A 12605-nucleotide genomic window follows, 5' to 3' on the forward strand; every position below is an offset into this window, starting at 1 on the left:
ATGATTTTCACTATGCTCCACTGCAGCAATACCAGGGTATTCTATGGACTCAGCTTGGGCAGTGGCTAAAGCAGGACAATTCTCTGTTTTTTATTTATTTATTTTATTTATTTTTTGCACTTGTAATGCGCACAGATACCCACAAAGGGTTTCCCAGCGCCAGGGCTAAGAAATCGAAACACAGAGAGCAGCAGCTGTCAAAGACCACAATTATCTATTAAACAGCCAATTTTTAACGTTTTTCTTAAAACTAGCGAAGTTATCCTCTTTGCGTAAGGCTAAGGGGAGAGAGTTCCAAAGAACCGGTCCCAGATGGGAGAAAGATTTTCCCCCCATTCGGGCCAGTTTAAATCTGGGAACCACAAAAATTGCTCCATTTAAGGAACGGAGATTACGTACAGGAACATGGGGCCTGACCAATTTTTGCAGATACTTTGGTGCAGTTCCTGCCCTGATCTTGAACATGTAAGTCAAGGCCTTAAACCGGACCCGGTTCTCAACCTTCAGCCAATGTAGGTCTCTAAGGTGCTTCGAGATCCTTGCTGTCCTAGGGATCTTACACAACAACCTGGCTGCGGAGTTCTGGACCAGCTGTAGCCGCCTGGTTACGGCTAAATTGGAGCCCAGGTATAGAATGTTACCGTAGTCAAGCCTAGATGTAATTAGTGCATTGACTACGGTCTTCTGGGTATCCACAGGCAGCATCCAGATAATCTTCCGCAGCCATTTAAGGATCGTGAAGCAAGTACCAGCCACTTTATTAGCCTGCTGTTTCATCGATAAAGAGTCATCGATACACACCCCTAAATTTCTAACCTGGGTAGCCGGGGTGGGGAAAGCACCCAAAGATGGCGGCCAATGAAAGTCCTGCCACAGATCACGATTTTTCCCCAGGAGAAGAATCTCCGTCTTCTCCCCGTTGAGCTTCAGCTGGTTTGTTGACATCCAGCTGAAGACTTCCTGAAGACCTAGCTTCAGCACAGAGGGGGATGAAGACTCTGAATTGGTGAGGGAAAAGATAATCTGCGAATCGTCCGCATAGGTCATGAGTTCCAGACCTACCCGCTCTGCTAGATCGGCGAGGGGGCGGAGATACAGGTTGAAAAATAACGGACTTAAAACTGAGCCCTGAGGCACGCCGTGGGGTGACAAAAAAATGTCCGACTGGGCATGTGAGGACGAGATCTGAAACGTCCGGTTGCTCAAGTAAGATCTAATCCAGTCCAGCGCAGTCCCTCCGACACCATCCTCACTCAGCCTGGCAAGCAGTCTGTTGTGTGAGATGGTGTCGAAGGCTGCGCTCAGATCAAGCAGGACGAGAGCAACCGTTTGCCCGTCGTCCAAAAGTCCCCTGATCTTCTCCGTGACTCCCAGGAGGGCAGATTCAGTGGAATGGCCTGCCCTGAAACCCGACTGGGAATAATGGAGTAGGTTGTTATTCTCCGTGTACGATGAAAGTACACCATGGATGTGCTTCTCCAAGATTTTTGAGAAGGCAGGCAGCAGGGATATCGGGCGATAGTTTGCCAGCACCTCTGGATCAGCAGAAGGCTTCTTCAACAGAGGGCTGACCATGGCGTGCTTCCAGGACGCCGGGACGGTTGCCAGGTGAATGGAGGCATTGAGTGTCTCGGCAATAATCCCCAAAGCAACGTCATCCAATTGGCTCAGAATGTTGATTGGGAGGGGATCGCACGGAGAGCCCGATTTAATAGAAGTAGCCAAAGATTTTAGGGTGCCCAAGGAAATATATGGCCAGGAGTCAAGCCGATTTCCTGATGAGCTTTCTAGGGGAAAAACTTCCCTGTCATCCCTCATCAGGGGATTAATATTGGCAATAATAGTCTCGATCTTTTCCACAAAATACGTGGCAAGATCTTGACATTTTTGAGGGGTAAGGGGGCGTGCAGCCGCCATTGAGTTTGCTCCGGCTAAGTCTTTAACTGTATTAAAAAGGGTCCGTGCTTTGTTGGCAGCAGTATTAATGGTCTCTGTTACATAGGATGCCCTAGCTCTGGAGCAGGCCGTATGGTAGAGATTTCTGGCCTTACGGTACAATTCCTTTATTTGAGGATCATAGTGCTTGCGCCACTTCCTCTCAAGTCCCTTGCACTTGGTTTTTTCTAGTTTCAATTCTTCCGTATACCAGGGAGCCGGGGGCCGATGGACATTCCCTCTACACCTGGTAGCGGGCAGACAGATGTCAACTGCTCTCTCCAGCCAAGTGTGGGCTTCCAGCGCATTTGTTTCCATGTCATCACCCAAGACTGGAGGAGATGCCTGTAACGCATTCTGCAACTCGGTCGGATCTATCTTTTTCCAATTTCTCATGAAAATTGGGGGCCGAGCAGAGCCTGGCATCTTGAATTGTGTAAGAGTAATACTGAAGAGCGTTAAAAAATGGTCCGACCAACAAATAGGGTCAGTTTTTAGCCATTTCAGCTCCTGTATGTTGGAGATAATGGGGTCCAGCAAGTGCCCAGCTTTGTGCGTGGGGCCCTCATTTCTTAGGAACATATTCAGAGTATTAAAATCCTCCAAAAGGTTGATAGCTATACTATTGGATTTATCCTCAAAATGGAGATTTAAATCCCCCAGTATAGTCATGTTTTGGGCATTCAGAAAGTAAGGAGAAATGAAATTAACCAAATTCGCAGCCCAAACACTACTGTTTCCCGGGGGGCGGTAAATTAAAAAACCAGAAAACATAAAATTGGGGTTCAGTGAAATTTAAAAAAATGCTGCTTCGCATCCAGGAATGTTGACCATTTCAAAGTCGCAATTAAAATCTCTATTAAAGATCACAGCGATACCCCCTCCTACCTGTCTTTCTCTGTCTACTCTAACAATGGCATAGTTAGAGGGCAAGGCAGCGGCTACATCGGGACCTGCACCGTCATGTAGCCAGGTCTCCGTTAAAAATACCGCGCATGGTTTTTCTTCAGCTAAGAGGTGGTAGATGTCTGCTTTATGTTGGGGCAGTGATCTACAATTAACAGTATAAAAAGTAAAAGTGCGGGGATTTAAAACAGAGGCTTGAGTAGGTGACTTAGGCTTGTGTAGTACCTCTGGATAAGGTTGTACATTAGTTAGTGCAAAAGCACAATGAGGACATGCATGTGTACCCATTAAGGAAGGCTTTAAGACGGAACAGTTACTGTTGCTACTTGGGCGCAACGCCCGTAGCTGATCCGCTGTGATCCTACCTGTACCAGCGCTACGTGCCCCGTGACCCGGCCTAGCCCGGACGGGCACAGACGGGCTGGTCTTAGGCTCGTCTTTGGCGCAGTCAAAGGCGCCTACCCTGCGCGCCATCGCTGCGCGCTGGGGCCGCCGAGTGGCTAAATACTCTCCAGGAAGCGGAGGTCTAGAGCGCTAACCGCTCGACACTCCGTCAGGTGCCGCCCCTGTCCCGCCCTCGACAACCGCGATTGGCTGGAATGCCGGTTGCCTTAGAACTAGGCGGAAACAGTCCCCGGCTAGCAGATAGTGTCACTGGTGAGTGCAAGTATGTGCTCTTGTTAGTCAGAGTGAATATAAAAACCACATATACACAACATCAGTACAGACTGTTTTAAAAAGATAGCTTCAGCTCAATTTCACAGCACAATGTGTGTTTTAAAATAATTATCAGCCTCTGAAAGCAATTTGCATTCAAATGTTTTTCGTGCTCAGCGCCCAGCGGGGAGTAGCTGCCACCCACTCTTCTGCTGACAAACTGGAAACATACCTTTTCTCCCTTCAACAATGCATCCTGGCCTTTCAATTCCTCTTTGGGAGGATAGCAAGTTAAATATGTGAGAGAGCTCGTTAGAAAAAGGTCCCCCTAGGTTCATACATCGTACTGTCATCGGGACAACGGAGACAGACTTGCTGAGAATAAAAGCAGTCAATAATAAAGAAAATCCATTGGGTTTAAGGCAGGGGCTGTAGAAGTCTAGCTGCCAGCAACCATCATTGCAGTCTAGCCATCCAATCGAGGCACTCATCTTTTTCTCATTTAACATTTTTTATTGTTTTTTTTTCCCCTAGAAATTGGTGTCCTCTAACCTTGTCACCCTTTGGCGGCTGCCCGCGTCCACCTAATGGGCCTTTAGTTTTCGCCAGTGAGGAAATGGGTCGGGAGTGAAGCTAATTAAGGACCTGGTCCATTACATGGAATGTGTAAAGCAACCACTTGATGAAAGTACAGAAACCAAAGGTTGTAAAGGTGCCAAGACATGCAAGAGGAAATGTGATAGGCCTAAAATATATAAAGTTAGAAATAATGGTAACAATTTCAAATGTGAAGGGAGTGTAGATTCCATAAACATCTTAAATAACTTATGTACTAGTTCTGTCTGTAAACATTAAAGGAAATCTGGAAGACATTGAATGTATTGTGATAATATTGTGTCAGTATTAACTTGCATCTGTAGACATGTATCAACAGAAACTGGAAATATCAGATATTTTCATAAAAATGGACTATGTTCACTATTGAATTGAAACTTCACACACATTGTAGATGTTGAACTCCTCCTTGTTAGGTCGAGCTTGGGCAGCGCATGCTCTGCTGCAAGGCATGCAGTATTGGTGTATGGCTTTGAAGCCCCGCCCTCTCCCCGCTAATATTTTTAATTGGCTTGTATCATTGTCCTTGGTAAATGCACTGGCTTCCGAGTCGTTATTAGACTCGTTAGTGTCTCCTTGGTACCACCTTTGTATGCATTTGTTACCTCCCATATGACTGGACCTTTTACTTCTCTTGTTACACGGTCTGCTTTATCTTGGCTGTGAGAACTATTTTGTTTATTGATTTGTCCCTATTCCACCCAATACATCTCAGCACGCTTTTATTTTATTTACTAATGGAGGTCTGCTTTAACTATAACAGCTGCATTTCTTTGTTTATTTATTGCTTTGTTTGGTTACTAGTGCCCATGCAGTGCTTCACATCTATGGAGTCTGCGCCCCTTTCGTTAGACAAGCCACGTCTAAATTAAGGTTTACAGCCGCTATTAAGGTAAAAGCGTGGCATGGGCGATTTTATTAAAAAAACATCTGTTTGTCAACTTGAGAAACAGATGCTTTTTTTTGCCAAAGCACCCCATGGCGCGCTTTCATTTTAATGTCTCTTATTTCAACAAGGGGACCCAAACAGTTGGCTGAGGACCGTGGGTAGTTTATGTTTTAAAAGACAAAGGTCCTTAGCTTATCAGAATCAAATTTAAAAATAAAAATATAGGCCATAGTAGGAAACTATATTTGCCCTCTGTCCAGCCGGACAGGGTATTTATTTTAACAATTTTTTGAACAGTTACTTAGATAGTTTCTGGCACAGTCCTGTACCACATTCAAGAGAAGACAAAACAAAATATAAGGGGAAATATTTCACAGGCAAAGAGAGAGCAAAACTGGCCACTTTAGGATCGATTTTAAATTGACGTGTTTGCCAGGAAACACAACACACAACTAAAATATAACACAATGGTTAGGCTGTGAGCGTGCTACAGAAAGTCGACGTTTCGATCCCTTAAAGCTCTAGTTGCATGGGATCATCATCAGGACAGAAATGTGAAAACATTTGCCTGCCTGTAGTTATTAAACACCCGCCTGTTTAGGGAAAGAGATAGAGAGAAAAAGGGGAAAGAAAACAAGGTCATTGGCCAACTTATAAGTGAAACTCCAACAACTCAAACAATCCAATTGCTATGCACATTTTGTTTTCTCGGAATCGAATTGACGTGGTCTATTAAATGTTTGTGAAAACCAAGTGAGATTCTGTGACTTCGAAGGGACGGTTGCATATGTGCATGGTGATTGTGCGGTGATTCTATAGTGGCAAAACATAACGGAGAGCCAAGGGCTTATGACAATCAGTCAAAGCAGGTACATTCCTCATATTAAGAATTGGTACACCCGTCGAGAAATCGAGTGCAGTCATGCCGTGAGTGAAGTGAATGATATAGGATCAATGTAATCAATATAACTATCGGGGGCTCGGGAATAAAGCTTACCCCAGTGTTGGGCTCCTTAGATCCTGGGCACACGAATAGCTTTAGTCAATCGTTCGGAATCTTGTGGAAATTGGGGCATATTTCTATAGAAATAAATTAAAAATAATTGCCCCTTGATTATTGGATTATCAGCAAGAATTAAGCGGGGGGCGGTGGGACCGGGAATCGGCGGTTACCTGATTTATAGTGTAACGCTGTCCACACAGTTGCCAATGGGTTGTGACATCAGTTTGGTCACCGAGGTTTTCTAGAAAAACCGAAAATGGACGGGAATTATTTTCTGCGTGAGAACGCTTTTACGTGACTAACTGGGGAGGCAGAAGTCAACTAGGATGGTTACCTGATAATAATTACTTTGTCCAGACAGGGGTTGGCTGCCCGGTACAGGGTCGGGGTTCAGTGCTGATTCTGGTGAAGAAAGAGTAAAGGGACGGGTCATGTTCAAGTCGCAAGGTTGCGGGGATTCTCATAATGCTGCATTGCGGGGGTTCGGGGCTCTTACCTGTAAGAGTGCGGTGACTCAGTTACAGTTGGGGTTCTTCGGGCGGGGGAGCGATGTCCTCTCCGTATCTGCCGAGATTGCAGTTCCGGTGATAGGGAAGCCGCGCAGTGAGTATTATGGCGGGTCTATGGACATAGAAAGCGGCCAATCCGTGGTGGCCATCTTGGAAGGGGTCTGTTTGAGCAAGCCTAAACGGCGGCCATTATGGAATGATAACGGGAAGGGGTAGCTCCATGGCGGCCATTATGGAATGATAAAACCGTTTAAACCTTAATTTGTGGAATAATAAGTTAGCTAGGTCAGAGGTGAGGGACTAGTACGCAAACTGTGTGATCCCTTATGTCACTGATTCTACACCTTAGCAGAACAATTTGACTCAAACATTGGTGTTTTATTATGCAGCTGTTAAAGGATATGACAGACAGTGGAGCCTTTAAATACGAATGCCCTTAATGGAACATACTTTCTCAGAGAACTACTTTATTAGTGTTAATCCTACTGGACCTCTCGACGGCCTTCGACACTGTCTCCCATGTCACCCTAAGCACAAGACTCCAGGAAAACGGTATCCGAGACAAGCCCTCAACTGGATCTGCTCCTTTCCCACTATACCTCCCGAAACCAACAGAGATCAGGTGTGGAGTACCCCAGGGCTCCGCCCTCAGCCTCACCCTCTTCAACATCTACATGGACAACCTTGCAGCCATTGTCAAGAACCATGGGCTCAACATCATCTCCTATGCCGATGACACCCAGCTGATCCTCTCCCTCACCAAAAAACTCACTGTCGCCAGGAACTACCACGAAGGAATGAAAGCCATTGCTGCCTGGATAAACGACAGCTGCCTGAAGCTCAACTCGGACAAGACAGAAGTCCTCATCCTGGGAGCCTCCCCCTCTGTTTGGAACGACTCCTGGTGTCCCTCCTCTTTCGGAAGCCCCTCGACTACCACAAGCCATGCACAAAACCTCAGCATCCTACTGAACTCCTCACTCACAATCGACCGCCAGATAAACACGGTCTCCTTGGCCTGCTTCAACACACTCCGCCTGTTTCGAAAGACTGTCAGATGGATCCCCTACGAATCCAGGAAGACAGTCACCCATGCCCTCAACAGCAGCAGACTCGATCACTGCAACGCACTCTATGCCAGCGTCACCCAGAAACTCCTCCGAAGACTCCAGAATGTTCAGAACACCGCAGCAAGACTAATCCTTAACATCCCCCGTCGCAGCCACATGACTCAGCACCTCCATGATCTTCACTGGATCCCAGTCGACAGAAGAATAACCTTCAAAAGCCTCACCCACGCATACAAGACCCTTCACAACATCCAACTCACATACCTGAATCATCACCTATCATTCCAAGTACCCAATAGACACCTCCGCTCTGCCCATCTTTCACTGGCTACCATCCCACGAATCCACAAGTCCAGAACCAGAGGAATTTCCTTCTCTTACCTCGCCTCCAAGATATGAAACACCCTGCCATCCACCACAGGAAACCACCCTCGCTGACGCAGTTCAGGAAAGACCTCAAGACCTGGATCTTCGGATTAACCCATCACTTAGGGTGATCTGCTGCACACCTCCACTCCCCGGAGTGCCTTGAGACCCTCACGGGTGAGTAGCTGTGCTTTACAAACCCTGCTTAATTGATTCAGTGAAATACAGTTTGAGGGTTATCTACTATGGCTCTGAACATCTCAATGACTGCTTTGTTCTAGACACTTAAATCTATTGGAATGTTACATGAAGACAATTTTTTTAAAGTGTTTCCCTTGTGGAACTGGTACATACAGGAAAGCTCCAAATACCTAATGACTTCAATGATAATGGCAACTTAAGAGCATTACCGAGTATTTGCAGACCTCTGTTTTTAGTCTAGGACGGACTAAAGGATGTAGTATAAATAATCAATGTGTTAATCAGTCTGAGGATTATAATGCAGCCTGAACATTTTCGTGTAAATGAAAACAGGTTTAACAAAATTGGGATCCAATGTTATCCCATGGTAGCAAACATCTCATGGCACACAGTTAAAACTGATAAGGGGTGGTGTTACTGTAGGGAATGGTAGATTACTGCCTTAATATTGTCTCACATTTTTACTGTACGTTAATAAGACGCTGATGTGATATTACCACATATACTAATAATTGTAAAGTTTATTATTATAACTTATGAAATAAGGATTGGTATAAATCAGCATAGAATTACCTGAACTCCTTTGGATACTGCTTCACCAGCCACTCGACATCTACACAATAGTTGAACTTTTTGGGAGAGTAAAAAAAGGATATTAGTATATGCTTTATTACATTTCAACTGACCCCAAAAATATATATATGTGTGTGTATACACCGAATTTCTATTTTTTGTAACCTTTACCCATCCATTCCCCTTATGTTGAAGTACATTCTAAACAATATATACATTTTCACAATGAAAGCAAATAAACTTAAGGAAACAGGGTAAACATTACAAATAAGGTATCATTCACATGTGGTCATAAAGAAAAAAACCTCCCCATTGCAAATTTGTTTTAAACTGAAGTTAATCCAGGGCCAATTGCTGTCCCGTTTGACTTTTTTAGAGTGAATAGGAAATGTAGGCAATGTTAACCTTTTACGCTTCTTAAGAATTGCCCTATTAGAAGTGGTACAGCTTATGCCATTCACATAAGTGGGAAATGTGACTTCTGCGCGAACTGTAGTAATAAGTCTAGAACAACACTGGTGGGCAGAACTTTTTGGGCTAACGAGAATGGAATGTGTTTCATCATGGACTTAGCTGGAAAATGCTATTGAGTTTGATTTTTACAGTATTGTCAAGAAACCAGGGGATTGTCTTAGGGAAACTAGTTATCACTCTGGCTCGAGAATGTAAAGCACTATGAGAGGCAACAGAAAAATGAAGGGGAAGAATGAAGCAATAGGAGGTCACAGGAGCAGGAAACCAAAAAAAAGTTTCACCCAGCATAGACCATTTATTACTCAAACAGATCAAAACTATTAAGAGCTGCCCGAGATTCCGTGTCCATGTTGGGCGGAGGGTGCGGGGGGGACGGGGAGGGGGAGGTTGCTGTAAATAAGTAAACCAACCATTATTTACAGACCAAATCAAAGTGATAGGATCAGGTGGAGAAACTGAACTTTCTCTCCCAGAATATCTTAAAAGACAACATTACACATCAGTCTGTGTAATACGAAGAGAGGAGACCGGACTGGGGTTCATAAAGAAGAGATGATAATATAGCACTGCTTTTGGCTTTGAATAGGGGCATATTCTCCAATACCAATTTTTACACAAATAACCTACCACTGGCTTAGTATGGCCTGGGCCCTAATAGGGTTGTTGAGGTTTCCAAGCAGATAAAATAGAACTGATAGGGGGGCTGAAGTGTTGGTGACTCCACAAACAAAGAGGCTATCTGTTTGCAGAAAAGGGAAACATCAAGCAAGTGTTTACAAAGTAACTGGTCAAGGGTTTGGAGGAGGGTGCAGTTACGGTACTATTTAAATCACATAAGACTTCGGTGTAGAGTAATGAAGTAATCAAAGAAAATGTTATGCCAAGTAATCACAAATATCCTTCCATATCCAGAACAGGCAGGTCTCCAGCAGGTGCACAAATCTTTCCTTTGTTCTTTAATTCTCTTCTGTAATGGGTCCTAACTGCCAGTACAACTCATGCATCATTCCACCATATACACACATTCCAAGCAAAAAAAAAGACAACAAGTAATTTGCTTTAGATAGTTTGAGTCTTACAAAAATAGTCAGTGGCCTGATGTATCAGGTAAATCCTGAAGGGCCCTGGAGAGGGACACAAACTCTAACAACTTCTTAAAATAAATCACTGCTTTGAAGATTTCGGGATACAAAAGGAGGACTGATCACTGAAGATGTAGCTGTGACGGGCCTTAGAGGAGGTGAGGAGGTGACAAGATGTAATTGTTCCTCCTTAACCCTTTTCTGGAGATGCACTCATCCTTTTGTTAGCATCACAACTTTTACAGGGGTGAAGTATTAAGTAAACCGCTTTTCTGGATTTGGAATATTCATAACTGTTTTTTAAACTAGACAATCTTGTTTTAAAAATGCCTCAGTCTAAAAAATGTTAAATCCTGGCTCTTGTTTTAAAAATTCCTCAGTCTAAAAATGTTAAATCCTGGATTTGGTTAACAAAGAAAAAGCAAGTGTCTACTGTCTGGCACCGATACATCAATTTGTAATCTGTTTATGGGTTTTAACTTTAGGACAGAATAAAAGGTGTGCCATTTTCATTCTATTCAGGCCACTAATTTGTTTAAAACCCCCATGAACTAATGTGCGTGCATTACTGGTTGATTCTTATGTTGGATTAGAAAGACTGGTGCACAAAGAGTTTCCAACCTAGAAATAGCTTCAGGGGGGTTATTGCTAAATTTGTGATGCCTGTAGTTCTACGTTTGTTGAGGTCTTTAGCAGGTTACCTACTGAAAAACATTATCTGGGCCAGCCAGGTTAGCTAGCGTGGAGGATATTAAAATATGGCTCAGTGCTATCTGAACAAACTGTCTACGACACTTACAGTGTCTTATTATTTTTATGAATGTCAGAAATGTGCAGTTCCGACCAAGTATTGCCTATTCAAGGTTTCAGCGGGTGGTCTTGTGCAGGTCCTTTAAATGGGTCATTTAAGCAATGTGTGTAAGTGATACTAAAATATATAATTAAGATTAATTCTAAGAGCTTGAGGGGCATAAACCTGGATGCCTCCCTTTCTGAGGGGCAAGCTTGTATTCATAACTACACCACATGAAACAATATTGATTACCTGTAAATAGGGAACATCGGCTACTTCAATTGACTTTTAACATAATGTCACATTATCTAGATCAACCCGTAATCAGACATTCAATGTAACAGGGGAATGATTTACATGTATGAGGTCCAAGAAACTCAAATAAAAACTTTAAGCTAGTTCTAAGCTAATAATGGGAGAAATAATGCTAGGGACGTTTCCTGTGGTTGATATAAAGAATAATTTACAAACATTTTTAATAAAAACAATAATAGAATTTTCTTTATAGCAGCACGTAATCCAATTTGTTTTACTACAGTTTGCAATATTATTGTAGATACAGCAAATTAAAAAAATAATAATGTTCATCAGCAGATGCAGTTGGTCTTACTCCACAAAACTTGTATTCTCTCCTGCTTTCAATCTAAAAAGAAGTTGACTAAAATTTTACAGAAAATTATAAACTGAATTTTTAAGTTAAATAATATCAGCTATGTGAGAGGGCCTTCCAAAGTTAATATTATCGACATTTAATATTATTGACACTAGTTAAAGTCTTGTCACTGTTCTCAAATAAACACATACTGTACCTGAGCAGAAGAAACCAGTGATCCGAAAAGAGGTGATAAGATATCTGTTAAAAACAAATACAAAATGTTTGTTACGTTGTTCAATAATACTTTTTGCGACCCAGGAGCCCATTTTTTCCTGTTATACTTCTTTTAACTATTCAATTACTGATCAATGCAACCCACAAAAGGTCATTAAGGACTGAGCAGGAGAAAGGTACCAAGACCCGCATTAGGTATATAGATGTAGTTTTCCTGATTTGATTCGGTCCTCCACACCTTTCGTGGTTGCGATAATCAAAAAAATTACTTTTAACATTTGCCATATGAATAAGGCTCATCACAAATCATATAGTGGCTCTGTCACCATATTAGAAGAGTAGTAAACCCCAGTGTCATCACTAAATTCACAACCACCCACAGTTGCCACCTGATATATTGTCATCTATATTCACTTAGCTACTTTAAATTAATTTCATGCCATTTGTTTCACTGACAAAATATTTAAAAGTAACATGAAACTGTAAAATTCTATACACTATCCATGTAACTTCACAGTCTATACTTTCATTTGCAATACTTAAAACATTAAAAGATAATTGATAAAGAAACCAAAGAGGCTGCAAAATGATTAAACGTGGGGTAGATTTCTTATTCCTACATATTCATAAACAATCTTTTAAATCTGTGTATCGCACTTCTTTTTGACAAAGTGTTGTGTGTTCTGCAATTCTATTACATTTT

General features: G+C 42.7%; 1 protein-coding gene across 1 annotated transcript in view; it reads right to left on the reverse strand.

Moving 5' to 3' along the window:
- The window catches only part of TDP1 (tyrosyl-DNA phosphodiesterase 1), a 934974-nt gene that overhangs the window by 863960 nt on the left and 58409 nt on the right, over positions 1-12605 (reverse strand). Inside the window, exons 3-4 of the mRNA XM_078660064.1 lie at positions 11883-11926; positions 8725-8780 (exon numbers count right to left, since the gene is read on the reverse strand). Of these exons, the coding sequence (XP_078516190.1) occupies positions 8725-8780; positions 11883-11926 (100 nt within the window). The remainder of the gene's footprint in view (positions 1-8724; positions 8781-11882; positions 11927-12605) is intronic.

Source organism: Lissotriton helveticus, chromosome 9 (assembly GCF_964261635.1).
Source record: "Lissotriton helveticus chromosome 9, aLisHel1.1, whole genome shotgun sequence".
NCBI classification, from domain to species: domain Eukaryota; kingdom Metazoa; phylum Chordata; class Amphibia; order Caudata; family Salamandridae; genus Lissotriton; species Lissotriton helveticus.